The 22,631-nt window shown below is 47.2% G+C and overlaps 5 protein-coding genes across 5 annotated transcripts; 3 read left to right on the forward strand and 2 right to left on the reverse strand.

The window, feature by feature from the left end:
• Window positions 1-808: 808 nt before the first annotated feature.
• K441DRAFT_677452 (uncharacterized protein) lies at window positions 809-1,432 on the forward strand (the record flags this gene model as incomplete). The annotated part of the gene is made up of 1 exon (XM_067651069.1): window positions 809-1,432. The coding sequence occupies one exon, from the start codon at window positions 809-811 to the stop codon at window positions 1,430-1,432; it is 624 nt and encodes a 207-aa protein (XP_067504113.1).
• A 3,611-nt stretch (window positions 1,433-5,043) lies between these two features.
• K441DRAFT_114533 (uncharacterized protein) lies at window positions 5,044-6,412 on the forward strand. Its single transcript, XM_067639982.1, has 3 exons — window positions 5,044-5,531; window positions 5,616-5,953; window positions 6,127-6,412. Exons 1-3 carry the CDS (start codon window positions 5,430-5,432, stop codon window positions 6,296-6,298), a joined length of 612 nt encoding a protein of 203 aa, XP_067504114.1. The 5' UTR covers window positions 5,044-5,429; the 3' UTR covers window positions 6,299-6,412.
• A 799-nt stretch (window positions 6,413-7,211) lies between these two features.
• Window positions 7,212-7,533, reverse strand: K441DRAFT_519356 (uncharacterized protein; the record flags this gene model as incomplete). The annotated part of the gene is made up of 2 exons (XM_067642133.1): window positions 7,212-7,321; window positions 7,470-7,533. Coding segments are annotated over 2 exons (174 nt in total), but the record flags the coding sequence as incomplete, so codon positions are not given.
• A 3,353-nt stretch (window positions 7,534-10,886) lies between these two features.
• K441DRAFT_114587 (kinase-like protein) lies at window positions 10,887-14,362 on the reverse strand. Its single transcript, XM_067639983.1, has 7 exons — window positions 14,308-14,362; window positions 12,730-14,238; window positions 11,879-12,671; window positions 11,734-11,826; window positions 11,599-11,624; window positions 11,491-11,548; window positions 10,887-11,437 (listed from the first exon to the last, which is right to left on the reverse strand). Exons 2-7 carry the CDS (start codon window positions 13,915-13,917, stop codon window positions 10,971-10,973), a joined length of 2,625 nt encoding a protein of 874 aa, XP_067504116.1. The 5' UTR covers window positions 13,918-14,238; window positions 14,308-14,362; the 3' UTR covers window positions 10,887-10,970.
• Window positions 14,363-14,895: 533 nt separating this feature from the next.
• Window positions 14,896-17,917, forward strand: K441DRAFT_660017 (hexose transport-related protein). The gene is made up of 14 exons (XM_067648627.1): window positions 14,896-15,401; window positions 15,458-15,557; window positions 15,617-15,725; window positions 15,800-15,849; window positions 15,907-15,995; window positions 16,051-16,211; window positions 16,268-16,393; window positions 16,461-16,521; window positions 16,578-16,684; window positions 16,772-16,855; window positions 16,904-17,143; window positions 17,200-17,242; window positions 17,299-17,443; window positions 17,554-17,917. Exons 1-14 carry the CDS (start codon window positions 15,008-15,010, stop codon window positions 17,816-17,818), a joined length of 1,974 nt encoding a protein of 657 aa, XP_067504117.1. The 5' UTR covers window positions 14,896-15,007; the 3' UTR covers window positions 17,819-17,917.
• The last annotated feature ends 4,714 nt before the right edge of the window (window positions 17,918-22,631 follow it).

Genomic DNA, 22,631 nt, shown 5'->3' on the forward strand with positions numbered 1-22,631 from the left:
GTCAGTTTGACTGAGCAAAACTTGTCTGTTGATGTGACCATGGCAAACCAGGCGCCGAGAAAGTTAAACAGGATGGTTGACACTATTGAAAGTCTGTAGTGGAGTATGTCCGGCCTGCCAGGCTGTCGGGCTAGAAGCGAAGAGTAGAAGGCATGAGAGTTTACTCACCGAAAGTTAAAGCGTAAAGATGATGAGCGTTGGGAAACGAAGAATAAAGCGTAGAGAAAGCAACAACAGCGGCGGCAGTGGTGGGGAGCAAGTCTATCCAACGATGGGGATTGAGGGGATATCCGGGAGAAGATTACTGTGTGTGGTTTTGTGGGCTGTGGTCTCGACCCAGGATGGCTGCAACGGGTTCGATAACAGTTGGACGTTAATAATGCTCTTGTCCGCGTACAGCTATGTGCGTCGTGGCGGGGGAAGGATGTGAAGCAGCGTCGCAGCGATCGAGCGCAACTACCCTTTCTCCACAGGTAAAAGATCGCGACTATGTAGGTAGATGTAGGCAGGCAGGACGGCGAAGACGCACTCTCGACAAGGGAGGCGTCGTCGATGGCGGCAAGAGCCCTAAGCTACTAAGCTGCTTAGCTGCTAAGCTGCTAAACTGGCAGGGTAATCCGGCGTGCCAGGCCCGTGTCTGAGCTTCTGACAGCTGACTGGGCTTGCCCTTAAGGTTTGGTCTCTATTCTCCGAGAGGTCGGCACTCCACGAAGGCACGAGCACGCCTTAGCGTTGGTCGTTGTGGAGTGAAGCAACCTGCAGCGCCCGCGATGCCGCGATGCATGCGATGGAAGGCCCGCAGCCACAGATGCCCTCCCTGCCGCCCTGCCTCCCTGCCCACCCACCCCTTCCTGCTGTCCCTACCTCCCTGCGCGTCGGTTTGCTACCCCAAAGAGTGGCCCCAAGTCGCAAAACTGCCACTCTGCCAACCCAGGACTGCAAACGCAGATCGCCCTCCACCCTCCCAACTGACTCGCCGCCGACCGCGCAGGGGGGAGTACAAACCCCCCGCCCGGTCTTTCCTTCGCTGCGCTGCCTCGATGGATTCGATATGCTTAATCTGACAGGTGAATGCATTCATCGCCAGACGAGCCAAGACAACGGGATCAGCAACACCCAGGTTCGGATCGAGCTGGCCGCGTGGCTTATGATTGACGAGCAGGAGATTAAATTGTCAAGCCCGCGCCTGTGTGGCTGCCGACTGCTCCCACGCATATACAGCCCTACGCTGCAGCAAAGCACTCACGCCCCAGCAAGCCTTATTCAGCAGCCGCAGGAAGCTGCTTTTGGAATCCTACCAAGTGAAACAAGCGTCATCGTAATCGCCACACCCGGCACGAGCGAGGACCAACTGTTGGAGCTGGAAGCGTCGAAATTGCGCGTTGGATCTTTGGCCAAACAGCCGTCGCACAGCGCCAATAATTGCTTATAACAGGGAGCTCGAGAATATCGTGAATGATACCTACCAGGGAAAATAAAACTCCACGTTGCGAGGTAGGATGGCTTGAGAGCTGTATCTGGTCAATTGCAGCTAGCTGGTCCCAAAATGAATCGGGAGGCAGCTGGATGAAGTAATACTACTATTGCTGTACCAGGCCTGCTTGCTATACCTGGCCTGCTGTGAGGCGTTAATGCCTCAAGCATGTGAGTGGCCCTATAAATTACGCTGGCTCTGGACCTTGCTCTGGTTCTGGATCTGGTTCTCGGTGCAGGCTGCATGGGCGCGGGCTAAATGCCGTTAAACCCCTGACGGCTGGTTTTAGTGCATACGTGTGGATAGACACGGTGGACACGGTAGACACGGTAGACACGGTAGACATCCAGATTTATCTTTGGTGCAGGACGCGGGACCGTTTGCCTCGGTGTCGCTGTTCTCTCGAGTCCAAAGGCTGCGATATCTGACCTAGCCTCGCAGCAGCGGGATTGAGAAGGGAAGTAGGCGCCAGACTGGTTGCACGAAAATAGCATAGGAACAGCAACTGGAAAGACTCCCCACTCTTACTGCGGATGATCGACAGTGAAAAGGTAGACAAGGGCAGAGGGGAGCCGCGCAGTACAGGGCGGAGATGAGAGCTCTGTTTTTGGACTCGCATGAAAGCCATAGCAGCATCCAGCATGACGGGCAGTATGGAGAATGGGGCTCGGAGCATTGGAGCTTAGCTTTGGTGCATGAAAGCTGGGAGCTTGGATCACGGAGCATGGAGCATGGGGCATGGAGCTTTTGGGGGACCGAGGAGGAGAGACGTACCTAGACACCTAGGAAGCTACAAGTCAGTATCATACATGTTTGGCTAGGTACTTGCGCCTTAGTACACAAGCCTACGCAGACCTACAGAGACCTACGCAGGTCTAACACCCACACGTGCGGACAGGAAGGGCAAATTCGCCGGGCGGGCCAGCAGAAATTTCAGCAGCGAGCCAATGGGCAAAAGAGCGAAAAAGGGCCAATACACCAATGGGCCCGCTCCCCCCCCTTTCACCGATGCTGACAGTTGCTTGACACCGGCGCCGAGATCCACATTGCTGATGTCGTTTCTGTGGGAGGGCAGTTGGTGGAGGTTGAAGAGAACGCGACGATAGGCGCAGGGTTGCTTCCTTCTGTACGCCACTAAGAAAATCCCCGTCGCCATCGCTGGGCGATCAGCGACATCACCCATCACCCCATTGTGTCCGTCAGCGTGCCCATGTTTCCCCATCTGCCATCACGCTGTCAGCATCACCAGCAGCAGCAGCTAACCCGGGGCCATGCTCAAGTACCAACTGGCTGTAAGAGTCCATCTAGATTTATTGTTTCCTTGCAGCGTCCCGCCCCCGTTGCGGTTGCTTGTTCGCAGCCGCCGTCGCTCTGGTGCCAGCAGCCTGGACGAACCTTGAACGAACCCATGAGCCATCAGCCAGGAATCAGCCAACAGTCGGCAACCAGCAACCAGCGAGCAAGCAATCAACCGAGCAAGCCAGCCTACTCCCGCACAAAGGACCCCGTCCATCGGGTCCATCCGAGCTCTCGGACACACTCTGGCCAGGGACGTCAAACTTACCCACCGCCGTAGCTGCCCGCGAGGCCCGCCTGGCGATCCGCGCCATCTCGATTACCGAATCGAGCAGCCTCTTAGGCCGCGAACGGGCTGTTGCCGGGCTACCAGCAAACCACCAGCACACTACACGAACCTCCTCCGCCTTTTCAGTGATCGCTCCGTCGCTCCTGGGTTGTGGCGGCCGCGGCAAACATCAGCCTTCGGTAGGCGTTCCGGGCGCGCCAAGAACTTCTTTTAATTGGCCGACGCATGGGCTGGGTCGCAGGGCTTGTGCGGCAGGCGGCCTGGCCAATGTCTGCTGTGCTGTCTTTCCCCGGGCATGTCCACGGACGGGGAACATACCTTTTACGCTCCGGGCCATCCCCCGATCATTCAACCTAATCTTCGGGATGCATTGACGGGAGGTGTTAATAAGGCCTCTATTTTTCCCCTTCGCTCGATCACTAGAGATGGGTTGCATATCTACAGCCCTGCAATGCGACACTGCAGAGCTAGTTCTCGAAGCTGCTCCAGCGTCACGGTAGTAGCTTGAGCGGTGACAGCCCCGTCATTCATCCTGAGGTGTGCCTGGGACTTCACCATCTGCGATGCATGCCAGGGCCGCTGCTCTTGCGCCATCATCTCGCATTACCTGTCAAAAGACCGTAGCGCCATATCTCCACCTGGCGCAGAATCAACACCGCCAAGCAAGCACTGCCAGAGCCTGGCCTGGGCCTTGGTCGGTTGTGAATTTAACAGCTTGGGACACTCACGTATGACACGGCACGGGACGAGGACCCTCAAACCCCTTGTGGCTTCGATGAGGATTAGGACTGCCTTGCACCATGCCCTCTGCGGAGGGTGATCCTACCTACGTTTGCTCGAAAAGCGTCGCGGGACAAGATCAAGCCACCAACGCCATCTTGTGTTCGAAACCATGCTTCAGGACGGTCTCATGGCAGTCGCCGTACCACCAGCCGGATCTGTGGGCATTTTCCAAATCGCTTGTCTGCGTGCCAGGGACACCCTGCTTCATGTATTCGAACATACCGGGATATTCTTTTCAGCTACCGAAAGTAACCTTAACATAAACGAGCCCATTTTAGAAATGCCGAACGATGGGGCTGCTTGATGCTACGGAAGAAGCAAAGAGCAGCAGTCCTCAGGCGCCGCCGTCAAGCGATGACCGAAGATCTGGACCGTATAGCCTTCAGAGGGCTTCTGGATGCCACGACAGCGGATTTTGCAATTGTGAACTTGATGTACAACCTTTACGCCACTATCCGTGAGACGGCTTGCCCGTCATAGCTTGATTTGAACGGCAACAAAAGGAAGAGAGTTGAACATCACTAGCAATCCTTACAGTGTCGGGAACATAAAGTGCTAGCATACAATGTCCAGACGAGGATGAGAAGGCGAGGCGGTAATATTTGTGCTACAAAAACACCCCAAACTACAGCGGTGCGAAAAGCTGGGTACAAGCCCGTGAAGCGTTACTCGACATTCTTTCTCAACAAAAAAATTCTAAGACATTTACCGCCATTGATCGTCAATTGCAGACTTGTTTTCCATACACGGTGACGAGTCCCATTCCCAAACCCGAAAACTCGTGTGCAAAGTACTGCAGGACCGTGCCATCACCCGAGTTCCAATTTTACTCAATCCGTAGGTGCTGCTCGTGGGTAAAGTGAATCGCATTAACAGTCCCATTAACCGTCCACGGCAGAAACGTAGGCCCGGTATCCGGGTCGTAGTCTGGTATCCGGGTCGCAGTCCGCTGCGGAACATGCAGAAACCCGTTACGTGACTTGGTCACGAGCAGGGTCCAATGACACAGCAGGAAAGAAAATAAAAATAGAAAAAAATAGAAAATTAAAAAAATGGCGGAGTGGCACAGGGTTGGGTTCTACGTATACATCATATGACAGGGTGAGGTTGGCGAACGATCCGCCGGAGCACGGATTTGGGCAGACATGGCGACGGTAGAAATGGGAAATCAGTCGCTTACGAGGAACAGTTGTAGAGCAGATCGGCACCAAGCAAACGAGTTAAGCACGTTTTGAGTAGCGCCCACGCACAAGAGTTTAAGCCCCTCGACTACGGAGATTAATTTGGCCGGTCTTGATTCGCTTGAGGCCGGAAATCGCCCTAGTATGCCGTCATGCTTAGAACCATCAAAACTTGGCACTTAGGCACTTTTCGAAGTCCGAGACCCAACGGCGATCTTCGTGCTAGCCAGATCTCAACCCAAAATTCACTCCCACTCCGCGCATTAGTCTGCCTTTATTGGCTGCGACTCTCATGAACCCGATCCCCATCCTCTGGAATCAGATTTTATTTTCCCTAACGCCCGTCGATCACTTCCCGTTGTAGTGTACACTCAAGACTAAAATCCGTCGGCATGGAAGATACTAGATGGCTCGTATTATGATCAATCACGTGCCACATCATCAGGATAGCTCAGATCCGTATGCAATTAACCACATTAATCAAATAAAACTTATTACATACTCTGGGGTACGTAAACCACGATCCTTAATTAGATTACTACCTTTTCTAGACTTCTATAGCTTCTGCTGTTGTATTATTAAGGCATTACAGAACAGATTTATTAGTCTCTCGCCTACCACCTCAGGGATTCTGAGTAATCCTATTGGTGGCAGAAGAGTCTTGGCCCAAGTGCACAATCGACACAAGGCTAACTACGCGCTAGCGCCAAAGGGTCTCTGGCTTCTGTCTCGACCTTTAAAAATAGGACCTCTCCATTTTAGCCGTCACAACAACGCCCAAAACCCCTTTTTCATGCATTTTCATCAATTAAACAGAGTCTGCTGTCTATTGTCTGCTATCTGCTGCCTGCTGCCTGCCAAGGATTCCCTGGCAAATTTGAAATGGATGCAAGGAAAGCACCGATCCACTAGTGCCTCTGCATACTACAAGTTGGTATTTGCGTTCTAACCTACATGCCATCCTGACTCTTGTGATGCCCGAGCGTTGGTTTCAGTTCCAAGGAGCTTTGATCGGACTGCAACTCCAGAATCGGGATCTTCCGATTTGAAAATTGATAGAGTCTGTGTTTATGAAACACCAACAAAGGGTGACATGTTACTAGGTTGCAGACTGTGCTCTCGAGCTCTAAATCCAAGCTCACCGCTTGTTGTGAAGTCAACCCGCCTACCAACCCCATTCTGCGTCAATATCACCACAGCCTGATTGTTAGAGTGTTGTCTAGCGTAGTTGTTAGACTATTACCCGGCCCGATTGTTACCCGGTCCGGTTGTTAGAGTATTACCTGGCCTGGTCATTCGAGTATTCGCTAGCCAGGTCGAACGGCAAAGAACTCCTCATCCTCGCAGCTTGTATTTTCGGTGAGACCTCCTAGACGATACCAACAACCCAGCATGTACAACGGACCTCAACGGAGACATTCGAGACCGCAGACCAAAAAAAGAAAAAGTCAGCTATCGTAACGCAAGAACTAGTGAACAAAAAGCATTTGAGCTAACCTACGCATGCAAACCCCCCCTTCCAAAGGAGACTTCTCAGCCGTCAGCACTCACGCATCTCAAAGTTTCGAGCCCTCCAGCCGCCACGGGTGGACGCGAGACCACGCTTCCTGGTGCTTTGATGTCGTGGCAAGGGTGGCGCTGATGCTGCTGGTGCTGCTGGTGCTACCGTCGTCGTCAGCCAGTGGGTAGACCCGCGTCGGGGTCGCGCGGAAGGCATGCACGATGTAAGCGTCACGCATGCGCGATCCCAGGACTAAAAGAACTTATTCTTGCGCACGGCGGTCGCGGCGGCGTCGAGGTTGGGCCAGAGGTTCGGTCGGAGGGTCGAGGGGAGGGCGGCGTTGGGGCTGGGCTGCGAGTCGGTTTGGATGACGGGTTCGCAGAGGACGAGGGTTGAGAGGGGGCGGGGGTGGAGGAGAGAGTGGTGTGAGCGGTGGTGGTGATGGTGCTTGAGGAGCTGGAGCCAGCGGGACTGAAGTTCCTATGGCTCTAGGCTTTCTCTTGAGGTGGGAAAGTGGGCTGGCAGAACTCAAGATAATTGCAGCGCGGCTCTATGCTCTGGAAGCGGCTGAGGAGCGTGTTTTGATTGAGCGTAGCTCCACGAGCAGCATACGAGACCGCCGAAAGGGACGGGAGGCCATCGGAATGAGGAGAAAATGGGACGTGAGCAAAGAAAAGGATCAACACACAATTGAGCAAAGCCCATCCTATGTGTCACGCCGATGATTGGCCTAGGCATCTGATGGCGAAAGTGGTTTACCATGTGTAAAAGGCCGCGAGAGTGGTCGAAGCATGACGCTAATCGCAGCCAGTTCGAGCAGCTTCACTCCCCGTGGAGCCTCAGCATAGCAGAGGGGGGGATCCGATGTCTAGTTGGACGCCACCAACCACGCCGAATCGTATCGTAGGATTAACTCTATAGACAGGCTACTTGAACTATACTCACGGTCATCCCCAAGCAGGTGCTCATTCGCCACTCCGCTGGCGCCCTGATGCGCCATGTCCGCAACCTAGCTCCTTATCTTCTACTCTCTGCCGCCAGTGCTATTGCTTTTCTGCGCAGTTTCCATCAAGCCATCCCAAAGCGGTTCGTACGTCCCCTAGAGCAATCCATTCGCATGGCCCACGATAATGGTCACCGCTTCTTCATCGTGGGGTACCAGTTCGTGGGGAATGCATTGCTGATGTCGGGCTTCCCGGTGGAGACGGGTCGCGTTAGGATACTCGCGAATGTGTTGGCCGTAGATAGTATGCTCTTAGACACGAAACTTCGCTGCTGACATTGGGAATAAATAGACTAGGGGGGTGGTTACTACAACGTGAGTGGTTCTGCAGGCCGATTGCACCAAAACCGACGCTGTCGAGTTGACTCGAAAATGGACGCGCATGCAGAGCGAATTGTCTTTTTCCAAACGACTGGAGTAGAACGCAAATGCAGTAAATTTAGAAGTTAGGAGGAAGTTCTACTTCCGTGGAGAAGTTGTCAAGGGTTGAGGTTCACGATTGCAGCTTGCATGACGAGCTAAAGGCGGTGACCAATCATCTGGCCATTGACCTGACGCATCGCCTCGGACTCTCCCGCCACACTCGCAAAATGAAGTCAAGTTCAGGGCGCGCCACTGATAATGGTGGTGAAAGCTCGCACAGCCGTACCTTAGAAAACTTAGACGCAGCAGCATCTATCGGACATGGCCGACGTCAATCTTGCACTCGGCCCTGACGTCACTGGATCTAAGGTTCCCCCTCTCCCAATCTCAGCCGGGCAAAATTTCCCTAGCGCCAGATCTGCATCCCACCCGAACACGAACCCGCATCTGCATGTTGAGATCTGCATATCCAGCTGCAGCTGTCCAGGGTCCAATAACGGCGCTCGCGGCCCCTCTAGGAAGGGCAGAAGCCCTGCGCACCTCGCACCTTGCACCTTGCACCTTGCCCCCCCTTCCTTCCTTCCCCCCGGAAAAATAAAACAGGCCACAATCAAAAAGAGCAGGTTTTCCCTGCATGCCTCGAACAAGGCGCCTCATAATGATTTCTGTATGCCGTCATTGGCCGTGCTGCTCGCAAGCCGATTACGTGCCACCGAGCACTGCAGAGTGCCGGAGAAAAGGCAGGGAGGCGTGGAAAACGCCGACGAGCGGTAGGCGTGGCTTGCCGTGTGGCGAAAAAAAAAGCAAAAGGCAGTTTCGCGGATCGTGTTCCGAGCCGCTGGGTTGTGATGCGCAGCGAGGGGTAGGAAGGCAAGAAAAATAAAATACCGAGAACGATGGCGGAGCTGAAAGGCATGCTGCTGCAGAGGATTGGATCGCTGCTGGTAATTGCGATTAGCATGCGGGATTGACAGCTGTGCGCGAGATGCTGTTGCTGCTCAGGGGAAATCTTGCAGGCCTAGGGCACTGTGACCGTGGCGACGTGCATCGAGCGATGCAATGGGTCTGGGTCCCGTGATCAGTCCGAAAGCTGCTTCATGTTTATCGAAGGTTTAGGGAATGGTTTCGCAGAGCACAGGTGCGTGAATGGAAGAGCTTGTTGTCGTGTCAAGAAGATGCTTCTTTTCAGATTTCTCCGGGACTGATCAACCTTCTCTCAGCTTGGTGGTGTTTGTCGTGGGATTCTTCAGTAGGATATGAGCTACGAGGTGATACCTTTTTGGGCTTGCTTTGAAACCGTGTGGATGTAGCTCCTTCGCAATGTCACACACAATGCCACACGCAAGGTTTTATTTTTTGAATGTTTCTCATAACTCTAAAGCCTCTAAACCAATTTATAAAAGTTGCGATGGTTTGTCTTGCAGATATCAGATGATCAGATAGATGGCAAGAAGCTTGTAAACATCGAAATATTTGAACTAATAGCGAAAAGACAGTAAATTGTTTAATTATTCTTTAATTGGAGCTTGGTTTCATCCTCACAACCCACCAATTTCAAAAGCAGGCCCTTGCAGCCTGTTTGATAAAGTAGTACCACGGGATTCATCCCTCAAAACTTTGATGTTGAATCGTCTCTGACCCTGTGTGGTAGATTGTTCGCAGTCCAGCGAGCTAACATAATGTTTCTCTATATGGCTTTTAGAAAAGAGCCAACAGCATAGGAAACGCTGGCTAGCGAGCCAGTTACCCCTCAGGCCATGTGTACTCCTTCGAAATATGACACTGATTTGCCGCAGTGCTATTGAGAGAAAAAGAGCCATGTCTATCCCTTACCCGTCAAAATGGGTCGTACGGTTTATCGATAAGGGCTAGCCAACTGGATCAATTAGATCAAGGCCCCGCGCCGAACAACGCGTAATGTTCGTGCACGGACCTTACTCAATGCAGTCCTGACGAGTTAAGGGATACAGGACGATGAACTGAACCCAGCGAGACCTGGGTTGGAGCTAAGGTGGAGTACCCTAGTTGGATGTATTTGCTATGGAGCGCGAACAGAGAATGAACGAACGTGGCTCTCCGTAAGACTCTCTTTCAATCCGGACGCATCTGTTGCGTCATTGGAGCAATTAGTAGATTTGAGTGATATGAAATGTCGAACAAGGCGCAGGAGACAAAGATACGACTATTAGTATTTCGATAAGGTATAGGGGATCTCTTCTCGTTGCGTTTATCTAACCTCTATCATCACAACGCTATTGAAGAACAAAAGAACGGATGGGTATCAAGAATATCATGCATAAATCCTAAGTCAATGGACTTCTCTGGAAAACTGAACTCCCCGTCCGCATTGGTGGTGAAACTTCAGTGGAGGCGTAGCTGTTTACCCGGCGAGGAGGTTCGTATTGTCCCGATGATGTGGACCTCCGCATCACCGTTGATGAATGTCTAGCCGTGGCGTTTTTGAAATTTTCAATAAGATTATAAAACTCAAGGCGATCTATGAAGAATTAGCACAACATATAAGAGCATAATGTTCACGTCGACATACATCTTCCATCTTCAAAGGTAAGGGTAATTTCCGATTGTTCCTCATTTTGGGTCGGACGATGTCGTGTGGCTCTTGGTTCATGTCCTGGGTCTTCTGGAACTGTGGCTGTCATCTTTACTACATCGAGCAAAGTGCCTCGGGTCTTCTGAGAAATAGAAATTGTAGCGTCCGCATTCGAGAATGTCGAGAGAGTGCTCGAGGGATTCACTGTTATCGTTCAGACTCTTTCTATGAGCAAAATCTAGGTGGTTGAACATACCAGTGCCGCTTGTCCAATGCTTCTCAGTATCCCCATGACTTNGAAAGGTCAATTGAGCCACCCTTCTCCTGTTTTGACCACTTTCTAGGTCCTTCTCCCAAAGCATGATGTCTGCTGGGCCGTATTTTTTGGATCCAAGCCGCCGGTTCCTAGATTTGATTTTGGATACAATCGCAAAAAAGCTTAAGGTCCAACCTGTCAGCCCAGCTAGCAGTGCCACAACTCCTAGATAAGAATTAGTTAACTTAGGCAACGACGATAACCTTGGGTATATTAACCTTCAGGCGGCCTCAACAAGGAATGCCTCCGCCCGACAGTGAATGTTAATGCAGCGGATGATCTGAGTTGAAGAGCGGTCTCAAATCTTGCGATCTTTGCATAATCAACGGCCGGTTGCCCACGGACGTCAGAGTGATAGGTCGGTGTCGCTATATTGTCGAGCTTGACAGCCATACGCAATGAGGGTGTTGTAGAACGAGGATCCGTTTCGGCGTCATATATTCGCATATCCAAATCGAGATCAGGCCAACGAATATAAAGCTTGGACGAAAATGAGTCGGTAGATGAGTAGTAGGTTACAACCATGACCCTGTAGTCAAGGATCTTGCCGACAGCAGCTTTTCTGCCAACGTCATACAGTTGAGCTTCTTCTGTTTCTGAAATCTGGACTCGTAGTGAGTTGCGAATTCTTATGCCATCCTCGTAAGGGAATCGAACACAGTTCACAAATGATGACGCGTCTAAGAGCAATTAGCAAAATATGTCATGATATGTCGATAGAAAATCATTATACCAGCAGGACTAGTGAACTGTAGAGTGACTCGATTGTTTGGCTTTGAGGGATCGTAGATCTGGCGTCGTTAGAATTTTCAGGGAAGGTGAAGATTTGATCATTGCTTACCCAATCGCAATATTGGCCGTAATTCCCTGCGGTAACATTAGCGGATCATCGTTCATTGAGAAACATTGAGAAGCAAACATGTCAGCTAGAAGAGATAGGAGACTTTGAATCTAGGGGAAATTGAAACTGCCTTACCTGAAGTTTTTTGGGTCATTTGATTGCAATCAGACCAAATGAGGGTGACTTCGTCAGGTTTCGTTTCAAACTGGAGGTCTGCAAGTGGCAGCCCTACGAGTAAATTGTATTAGTAGATGCCTAACTAGACATATGGAGGCCTCACAAAAAGAGCTGCAATGTCGCCGGGTGGGGTTTTCTGTCCGATAGCTAACTACTAGGCGTCGTGTTATCCACCATATTTTTGGGATCGGCACGTCTGCTATAGAAGGTTGACTGGCACCCTCCATTGAATCCTCGGGCATGCTTTCATAGACCTGCACTCGGAGTTCTGGAATCATACACTGCTCGTGTGTTTGGGCAGTGGGAACATTTATGTTGGCAGACAGTGAGATAATTTCAGCGTTAAATATATGACGCTCCTTGGCTTGTGCGCCGCAAAGGCAGTATAGCTCAAAGGATGCGGGAGGAGGAACTGGAGCTGGCTCAAACGACACAACTGATTGCCTTGGTTGTGGAATAGACTGACTTTGGGATGTTCTTGAGCTTTGGCGGGAGATACTGGAGATGTGCCCGGAAGACGACTCAGGGTTGAGGTAATTGGGAGTATGCGGTATAGTGATTGTATCAACTCCGCTATCGTCATGGGTGTGTTCTTGGATGCCTGTTGGGGACACTGATTGATTATGAAAGAATTGTGTTCCATCAACCGTGCCCGGGCTTGGTCTTTTGGTAACTTTCAGGTAGCTTTCATTTGGAGAAACGTTGGAAATTCCCAGACCAGGTATAGGTTCTAGATGTAAAGTAGGACTATCCGCTGGATTGCTAGAGACTACACTATCAAACCTTGTACAGCAATTACCGATGAAAGCAACCGAAGTCGAATTCCCACGGTAATCTTTTTCAATCATCTCCATGATCTCTTCGGCGGTGGGTCGCTTGTTCGAATCTTCAGAGATCTAGATATATGTTAGTATCTGAAAGTAGAAACGATGATAGGATTATGTGAACACGTACCATCGCGGTAATCCAGTCTAAGGGTTTATCGTCGGCAGACTGGTTGCGAATCCTATCAAGCCAAATCTTGATAGCTTTTGGAGCTGACCACAGCCCATGGGCGCTGAGACCTTCACTTTTCTCCAGTAGAAAGTCATTCATTTCATCGAGTGAAAAGCCTTTAACGACAGTGATCATTTCCAGGAAGACGCAACCTAGTGACCAGATATCCGAAGATTTGTTTCTGCTACCTTGGCCGATCACCTCAGGAGCGCAATACCTCCGAGTATACCTGTAGACTTCGCCTTCAGTTGTGCTATGATCATCATTTGACCAGTCTCGCGAGATACCAAAGTCACAGAGAATAATCCTTCCTCCACTAAGTAGAATATTCCCGGGTTTAATGTCTTTGTGGCGCACTCGCTGGTCGTGAAGGTAAGAAAGAGCAGTAGCAAGGCAACCAAAAGCATTATGGAGACAGAAGATGTCTTGAGAGGAGAGCGGATCATGCTTATCATGATCCGAGAGCAGAGTTTTCAATACCTGATCGGCCACTGGGCTCAAGATGAGAGAAAATGATTCGAAATCGGAGTAGCTACCAACGTAAGCAACGAGGTGTTTATGGCGCACTCGCTGTATTACAGATAGTTCTTGCTCAAACTCAACCAGCTGTTTCTTCTGCTCCTTGAGAGTTTTGCCCCGCACTATGCGCTTGCAAGCAAAGCATTTCCCAGATAGCCTATGCCGAACCCTTCCCACTTGCGCAGACCCACCAGCTCCAAGTTGCTCTAGTTCCTCGAAATGTGCTCTCCCGCCGATTATGTACCTGTGTGAGTGAACATGTGAGAGAAAATTGGCCTCGTTCATCGACTGCGGTTCAGAGAGCACATGGGGCTGCATTTTACGGAAGTCAGGTATTGATAACCCGCTGGGTTCGAGTGATGAGATATACGATGCTGCGAGGGGAAGCAGCACGTCGCCAATTTGCTCACGGTCGAATACGGCGAAGACAGTACTATGCTCATCATAACCGAGCATGCGCAGGAGGGTATAAGTTCGCGGGTTGGCGCTCCATCGCTGAATGAATGCATCGGGGTGCTGCCTGAGAAGGTTTGCAATTTCAAGGAACACGGTGTCATCGATGAACGGGGGGAGTGGAGCTTTTGGTATCCAATGGGCTAGAAGCTCTTCGATGTCTTCGCGATCCATTTCTTCCCCGGATTTCGAGCTTAATCCGACGACGCTTGGAGTTTGACATCAGCCAAAGTTGTTCGGTCGAGTATGTTCGACGATATTATGGTGAGAGCGCAAAAAAGCGTCAGAGCAACTGCTGACATACGAAATGGGGCTTGCGCAAGATGATGTACCTCTGCCTGCCCGCCTCACTATCTTGTCAGCTCCCCCGCACGGCCCTACATTAGCAAATTAAGCCCCTAGGCCTCCTCAGGACTCGCGCGCCACACGCGACGGGACAATTCGTGTTCGCCCTGGATGGCGCTGAGACAGCTTTCCCCCCAAGAAATTACGGGGCTAGAGCAGAGCGGAAAAGTCAGTCACAGGTGCGAGGCTGCGTATGCGCGACATAGTGATCTTACACACCTGATGCAAAATAGGGAAGTGGAGGATTAACTGCGCCTTGCTGCCTAGACTGTTCACCGCCTCTTTACATCTTGTTGTAAGCGCCATTTGGCGATCAAACGGCATAATTTCATGGGGGTACCATGAACGGGGCAGACGCCAGGCATGGGTAAATAAGTCGTGGCACACTTTCTTACTAAGCAGCTTCTTTAAAGTAAAATTCTACAAAGCTGGTAAGAGAAAGAATTTAAAAAAATTTATGCTAGGTATAAAGTTATTAATGGGCTTTATATATGAATTTTTAGAAGATTTTATTTAAAGTGTAGTTGTTAAATCTTAGTTGTTCTTCGTATAGGCCAAAAAAAGTGTGCCACGACTTATTTGCCCCTGCCTGACGCCCTCCCTGCTAGTATATTTTCAAAATAAGCGAGCCCTTGCAAAATGGTTCAGCTGTATTATTCCGCTAGCATACTAGCAGGAAGGGCGTCTGCCCCGTACTTGTACCGGGCACAACCATTTTAGGTATAATTCCGCGCAGTTTGATCGGCACGATCAACACGCCTTACAATGAGTGGTGTATGTCACCGGAGTCCAAGTCCATCCAGTCGAGAGTCTTCGTGCCTTTGCCCTGCATTTTGACCCACCTACTCATCCTTACGCGGCCTTTGTTAAGAATGCTCATGTGCCCTACTATCCTATTTTCTGAAGTCTCCGAACCACCATGGCTCTCCGAATTTCAGATCCAGAAGAGGTGGGCCGTCGTGGCCCCTCTCCAGGGCGCCCCGATCGGAAGCTAGCTCAGCCCTTCTCCGGCTGGACTCACAAGCAAATGACAGAGAGCATAGAAACTTTCCTTTTGGAGTCAGGACTGGACGATTATGCTGATTACTTTCGTCGAGGCGCATTTCTAGCTCAGTCTAAGGCTGCATTTCCTTCCGATAGAGTTCGAGATGATGGCCTGTCTCTCAAACCAGTGGAACGTCAATATCTAGACTTGGAATACAGCACAAGGAGAATCGACAAATTCAAGCAACCATGGAGATTGTATGCTTTGGTTGGATGCTGTTCTCTAGGTGCAGCGGTCCAAGGAATGGATGAGACAGCAGTTAATGGAGGTGCGTGGTAGAAGTATTCATTTGACTCAATTCTGTTACTAATTGCCTCGACACAGCTCAGGTTTTCTATCCAGATGCTCTTGGTATTAGAGGTAAAGATGGGCTCATAGGACTTGTTAACAGTGCTCCATACCTTTGCTGTGCTCTATCGTGCTGGTAAGAGACAGGCATAACCACGCAGACTCGACCGAAATAATACTAACTCCCATTTCAAGGTTGAACTATCCCATGAATAAGATATTGGGTCGGAGAGGAGTCATCTTTTTAACATGTCTGATAAGCTCTGTAACTTGTCTTGGGCAGGCGTTCCCACAGTCGTGGCAGGTATAAAACCTTCCCTAGCTACATGCTTTTAGTATTTCCTATTCCTTAATAGACGGGTACTAAGGAAACCCTAGCATCTATTTGTTGCGCGACTGCTCCTTGGACTTGGGATTGGGCCCAAAAGGTATGTATAAAACAAACCCTCGGCTTTAGTGGCCTATGGCTAATGATTATATCATAGTGCAACCATTCCTGTCTACGCCGCAGAGGCGGCTCCTGCTAATATTCGTGGCGCATTGGTCATGATGTGGCAAATGTGGACCGCTTTTGGTAAGCAGACTCATTCGATACTGAGCAATATTGAAACATCCTCACATTCAAACAGGTATTATGTGTGGTTACATAGCCGGGGTTGTTCTGGCTGGAGTTGGAAACGGCAATGATTCCTCCATATGCGTTACTGATCCAACTAAACCAAACTATAGTAGAGCAAGACTTCTTAGCTCTAAATGTAGTTTGAATTGGCGTTTGATGCTCGCAAGTCCAGTAAGTGAAAACAACTCTTGTGACAATTACCTCTATGTCACTGATTACATCCATAGATGATACTACCTCTCGTAGTCGTCGCTTACGTCTACACTCTACCTGAATCTCCTCGGTGGCTGCTCCTCAAAGCAAGGAAGGGAAATAAAGCTAAATATGAGGAGGCGTTTCTTTCCCTTTGCAAAGTATGCGATAAGCCAAGAGAGTACTTTGTCTTGCAATGGGAGAAAGTTAGCTAACTGTGATTCCAAGTTACGACACACCAAACTACAAGCAGCCAGAGATCTTTTCTTGATCAATCATCTTTTGAAAGGTATTCAGAACCGTTCTGCAAATGTGAGAATCAGGGATTTATATATCTACATCTAGGCGAGGAAGAAATTATGCAACAGCAAAGACCCTTTACCGAGCTTTTCACACTGGGTAGAAATAGACGCGCCTTAACAGCTAGTGTTATAACTATGTTCCTACAGCAGGCAAGCCACCATGTTTTATCATTCATTTTCTATAATATCTCATTTTGAAATACTGCTTTTGTGAACATTCACTAATATCTTGTCTAGTTCTGCGGTGTAAACGTCACAGCATATTATTCTAGTTCTATTCTCGTCACAGAAGCCTCGTTTTCACACAGAAGGGCTCTCCTAGTAAGAGACACGACTCAATCTTGGATCATCTCATACTAAGTATTGTAGATCTCGATGGGCTTTGGGATCATCAATTTCTTCTTCGCATTTCCAGCGGTCTGGACCATCGACTCGTTTGGAAGGCGTAATTTGCTCCTCTTTACGTTTCCATTCATGGCCCTCTTCCAACTCTTTATGTGCATTGCCTTCCTCCTCAGAGCCCGTTCGACCGCTCAGACTGTTTTAGTAATTATAGGGATGTACTTATTTGGGGTAGCGTACTCTCCGGGAGAGGGACCGGTGCCTTTTGTAAGTTCCTAGCAAATAGTGCGGATCACCACAACCGGCTAACACGCCATGCGCAGGTCTACTCCGCAGAATCAATGCCGTTATACAATCGTGATTTTGGTAAGTCTGAACACAATAGCCACATTAGGATTGCTCTGCTCATGCGCCATAATTAGGAATGGGCATCGTTACCTCAATAAACTGGTTCTTCAACTTCTTCATCTCAATCACCTGGCCAAAATTTCTTTCTGCTTTTACCGCAAGCGGGGCATTTGGCTGGTACGCTTGTTGGTGTGTTATTGGCTGGTGGATGATCTTGCTGTTAGTTTTCCCCCAAACGCTGCTCTACATATCTTTGCACGTCCTTTCCAGTTCCTTACAACTCCTTAAACTCTGCAGGTCTTCTCCATGCTAACTTACCTTGTCCGTAGCTTTGTCCCTGAAACAAAAGACTTAACTCTTGAGCAACTCGATGAAGTCTTCCGCATCCCGACGCGTGAGCACATCGCATACGGTTTATCACAGCTATCATGGTTCATCCGCCGCCATTTATTCCATAGGAAAGGGCTCAGGAAGCCGGTGTTAATACACAAGGCGGACCCTGAGGAGATTTATGTGATAAGCCGAGGGGGATATGAGGAGGTCCAGCTCGAGGAAAAATCGGTTGGGGGAGGTACAGGCGTCATGATGCATTAGGTTAATTCATGCATTTGTATTTTTATTTGTATCAGAGAGGATATTTAGATAATATAGATTAAATTTTTCCTCTAGTACGTTTCCCACACGTGCACACGCAACATTTGTAACATGTAAATGAACTTTAGACCAACATCTATAGTACCAATGAGAAAATTATATTACTCCCCCCCTACATTTATAGTTCGGATATCGCCATGGCAGATCCGCGGCTTCATTAGGTCCCGATTGTTGTTATTCTTATAGTTCTAAGCTTTCGTCAGTGGAGTTGGGTTTATGCATGCCGAAGACCCGCTTTTTTGCAGTCCCCGTGCTTAACATACGGACAGGATCCGGGCAGTAACTCTTGGCAGTAACTTTACTGCCCGAATCTTTTGATCAGCGGCGGCCCAGCAGGCGGTAAGGGTAGCCAAGGCACTACTCGGGCACCTATTTTACTAGTAAAAGCCATATAAATGTAATGTTCGCCAATACTCCCTTACCCCTATATAACTCGCAAGCTGCTACACGATTAAACAAAGGTGCACGTACCTTTGTCACTGCCAAAATTAACACTAGCGTGTCGATTAATCGCCACCCAAGCTCTATATAGCAATGGCTCTCTACGCTCTATGCCTTGACACAACAGTGTCACGGGACACCCCGTGACACCTTATACACGTCCACCTGTTCCCACCGACTTAGAAATTAGAGACCGACCACGAGACCGCAATTTGCCGCAATCTATGGCAATCTAATGGCAATCTACCGTATTCTGCCATATTCCGCCAAGTTCCACCAAGTCCTGCTAAGTTCTGCTAGGACCACTACCCGAATCCTATTCTGCTTCGTGTATATATTAACTAAGCAACCAAGTTAACAATATATACCCTTTCTTCCCTTTTTTTTACTTTCTTTCCTTAGGTAATGTCTTAACCTTATTATATAGTTTATATATATAGTTTAATAATATCTACCTCGCTATATATTATTGTCGCTTATACTTATTCCATAATATTACGTTACGTTAACTACCTATACTACTATTAGAATGCAGAACGTACCTAAAGCTCCTATAACAGCAGCTGATATACTTACCGTGCTTAAAGAGCAGATAGTAGGTTTATAGACGTCCTTTATAAACACCCTTGCAGAATAAAAGGCCTAATACTAATAATTAATTAAAGCCCTCTAAGAAGAAATCCACATCCTTAAGATACCTACGCTAGGGTTTTAAGACTAAATACTATCCCTAGAGGCCTATATATGGAACATAAGCCCTAAACCAGTAATGGTTATTTACCCTAAACTAACTACTATAATATAATAATCTAAAAAACTATTAGACCCCCTTATATTTACTAGTAAATAATAAAAGCTTTAGTTATTTTTAAGCCGGCTTAAAACCAAGCTAATTAGTAATACTAACTACTACCTAATTAAAGCTAACTAACTTTACTACGCCTTAAGTTAATTAGGAGGAGAGGTAGCTAACTTTATTAAACTTTATTAGCTAAACTTAGTATAAAGCCTAGTTAGACTTCTTAAAGCTATATATAGTAACCTAAACCGCTAAGCCACCGCTTAAAGGAAGATAAACTATATAGCTTAAGAAAGAAAAAGTTTCCTAGTATACTTCTCCAAATTTAACTATTATATAAGGGAAATAGGCTAGAATAACTCCGCACTAATTAATAGCCTTATTAAATCCCTAAGCCCTAAACTAAAATTAAGTTATCTTCTTAGCTTAAGTACCCTAATGCTATAGACATTAACTCTAGAACCCTAGAGTATACCCTACTAATATATTAAGCTAGGCCTTTATTTTAAATATAAAAGCAAGGCTTATATTTTAAAATACTACTCTATTCTTATACCCTAATACAATTTATAAACGGTTAATACTAGCGGCCGTTTATCGCATTAATCTTCTGGTTACCGTTTACGATTTTTATCTAGTTCTAGCCCTATATTTAGTAAGCACTACTTATAAGGATAAAGCTATAACCAATATTCTATAGGAACCCCTTTCTACTTACTACTTAAAGGTATATTTTAGAGTTAAGTCGCTTTTTAAGACAGCTATACTAGTATTATAGGATTTTATTAAATGTATTAGATATTATAGACCCTAGCTCTTAGGATTATAGTGTAACGGGACTAGCCCAGTTACAGTAGGAATGTCTCGGTGAAACACTCGACAGATGAATTCCGACGCTTTGACCAAATTCTACCGAATTCTGCCAGCTTGATCGACTTCTGCCAAGTTCTGCTAGATCCACCGAATTCTACCGAAGTCAGTCGAAGACCGCGTACGCACGTGCGCACGCATCGACCACCAAGACCCCTGACTATTTAATATATGACTCTCTTATTATTCCTTTCTCTTCTTTACGCAACGTCTTGTTCTTAGCGAGAACTATATACCCTTAGATTTAGATAGAATTTATATCGTTCCTTCGAATCTTCCCCGAAGTCTCTTCGCGCCCTTACATATAGTATAACCGTTAACTACCGTCTTTAGTAGAAAGGTTAATAGGCTAATGCTCGAGTCCTAATTAATATAAAAGCTAGCGGCATAGGATTTATTAATAAGATCTTTATATAGGATAATGGTTTTACCTTAATACCCCTTAACCGGCATATTAACGTATTTGGATTTAATAGTAAACGCACTGTCTTAGGCCGTATTACTTATATAGCGGCCCTAAGACTCCAATACCTAAACTATAAAGAATTGATTAAGCTCTTTATAACTACCCTAAGTTACCTAGTAATCCTTAGATAACCCTAGATAAAACTATATAAGGTAACTATTAATTAAAACAACCTTTAGCTTTTATTTACTACCTCTTATTATAAGTAGAAGTGCATTATAACTTACTATTTAGACTCTAAACTAAAACCTAAAAAAGCTACCAGGATCTACTAGTCTAAAATTTCCGCCGACGTCTACTAGAGGCTTAGAAATCCTACTAAACTATATAAAACAACCCTAACTATTACGCCGCCCCAACCTAAGTAGAAGCTTAAGCTTAGTATATAAAAGTATCAGAAGAACTAGTACTTTACTATAAAAAGGATGCTTAAAGAACCTAAAGCCAAATAAGAAACTATATAAGAAACTATAGACAATTTAAGTAAGCTTAACACCCTAAATATCCACATAATTAGAGCTACTCCACTAGCTTAACTTACTAAAAAACCTAAATATACGATCTTCGCCGTTATAATAGCTAATATTAAGAGGGCTTTAGCATTAAGGAAGTATACTAACCCTGCTGTAAAGGTCCTAGTAGAGTATTATAAACGCCTAGATGCATTCTTATAAAAGGAAGCTAATAAGCTACTAAAATACCAACTATACGACTATAAGATTATATTTAAAGAAGGAAAGTAGCCTAGATTTAGGTCTCTATATAGAATGTTCTAAAACGAACTCTAAGTACTATAAAGGTATTTAGACGAAAACCTAAGTAAATGATTTATTAGAGCAAGCTCTTCGCCTATAGCCGTACTAGTAATCTTTATTAAGAAACTTAGCAGTAGTTTACGCTTTTACATAGACTACTAAGCTTTTAATGCCGTTACTATTAAGAACTAGTATCCAATCCCGTTAATATAAAAGACGCTAAACCGATTAAGTAAAGCTCGCTACTATATAAAGCTTTGTAAGGCACATTGCTAGGGTATACGATAGGGAGTAGGTAAGCCGAGCATGAGTTACAAGGAGAGTCGATGGAAGAGGACGATATGGTAATAAGGGTAGGCAATAGCCTCGTACGGAGACGAACCGATGAGGAGGGAAGGGCTGCAAGCCCGAGGAGCTTATAAGGAGGTGCCAAGCCTAGCCTTCGGCTAGGCCTTGGCTACCCCTAAGAGCTCCTAGGCGATGCAGCCAGTAAGGGGCCAAAAGATCCCTTATAAGCTTAATATTATCTTCGCGTTTAACCGCCTTTATATTATAAAGGGAGATAAATAGCTTACTATATTCTATACCCAGTATAGATTATTTAAATACTTAGTAATACTATTTAGCCTTATAAACGCCCTAAGCTCGTTTTAATAATAACATGCGGAACGTTAATCCCCCAACGTAAATTTTAACCCGAGTTTATAAGTAATAAGCCAATCAATTTTAGAGCTTTATTATATAGACTTTAATTAATATATATAGAGATAAGGTTTTCCAGGGGGAGACCCCCTGGGACCCCCCTATATAGAGCTTTTGCTTAATTTANAAGTAGTAGTAAGATTAAGGCGCCTTGGTCACTGCTAGGTAAGGATCTACTATAGTAACCGAGGCGCCCTACTTAAGCTAGGCTTAAGGATTATATTGGTCACAAATCTAGTATATATTTGGACTGCAGAGCTTAATACAGAGCCCTCTACGTAGGATCTGATATAGTAGATTATGATTCCAATTTAAAGCTTTATATACTAAATATTTTTAATACCTAATAACTAAATCGCCGCATAGCTGGAATTAAAGTAAGTTTACTACCCCAACTCGATTAAATACGCGTGTAGGAAGAGATATAACTGTATACAGAGACGTCTGACATAATTAAGTAACGTCATTACCCACCCAGTTCGGACGTACGACAACGCGATGGCTTGGTGACGACGTAATAGCTCGGCGCCGAGTAATGGGAGGGGGGAGGAGGGGAAGGAGATTGGGGGTGGCTTGGCCACTGCAAGAAGGTCGTAATATTGGTGTGGTATTAAACTTTAAAAATCGTGTCCCGGAAGCTTAATTGATAACCCCTATATAAAACGTTAACAACGTTTAATTATAGAGCTTTAAACCAGCAGATCTCCTAGGAATGCCTAT

The sequence above is a fragment of the Cenococcum geophilum genome (genome assembly GCF_001692895.1).
Source record: "Cenococcum geophilum 1.58 unplaced genomic scaffold K441scaffold_21, whole genome shotgun sequence".
Taxonomy (NCBI): domain Eukaryota; kingdom Fungi; phylum Ascomycota; class Dothideomycetes; order Gloniales; family Gloniaceae; genus Cenococcum; species Cenococcum geophilum.

Coding starts and splice junctions, on each gene's coding strand:
- K441DRAFT_114533 (XM_067639982.1), top strand. CDS start 5,430: ATGGCTCGTATTATGATCAATCACGTGCCACATCATCAGGATAGCTCA. Junction 5,532..5,615: donor AACTTATTACATACTCTGGG/GTACGTAAACCA, acceptor AAGGCATTACAG/AACAGATTTATTAGTCTCTC. Junction 5,954..6,126: donor AGTGCCTCTGCATACTACAA/GTTGGTATTTGC, acceptor ACATGTTACTAG/GTTGCAGACTGTGCTCTCGA.
- K441DRAFT_114587 (XM_067639983.1), bottom strand. CDS start 13,917: ATGGATCGCGAAGACATCGAAGAGCTTCTAGCCCATTGGATACCAAAA. Junction 11,549..11,598: donor ACGGCCAATATTGCGATTGG/GTAAGCAATGAT, acceptor TAACGACGCCAG/ATCTACGATCCCTCAAAGCC. Junction 11,438..11,490: donor ACAGTTCACTAGTCCTGCTG/GTATAATGATTT, acceptor AATTGCTCTTAG/ACGCGTCATCATTTGTGAAC.
- K441DRAFT_660017 (XM_067648627.1), top strand. CDS start 15,008: ATGGCTCTCCGAATTTCAGATCCAGAAGAGGTGGGCCGTCGTGGCCCC. Junction 15,402..15,457: donor TGAGACAGCAGTTAATGGAG/GTGCGTGGTAGA, acceptor GCCTCGACACAG/CTCAGGTTTTCTATCCAGAT. Junction 16,212..16,267: donor GTTTGATGCTCGCAAGTCCA/GTAAGTGAAAAC, acceptor TTACATCCATAG/ATGATACTACCTCTCGTAGT.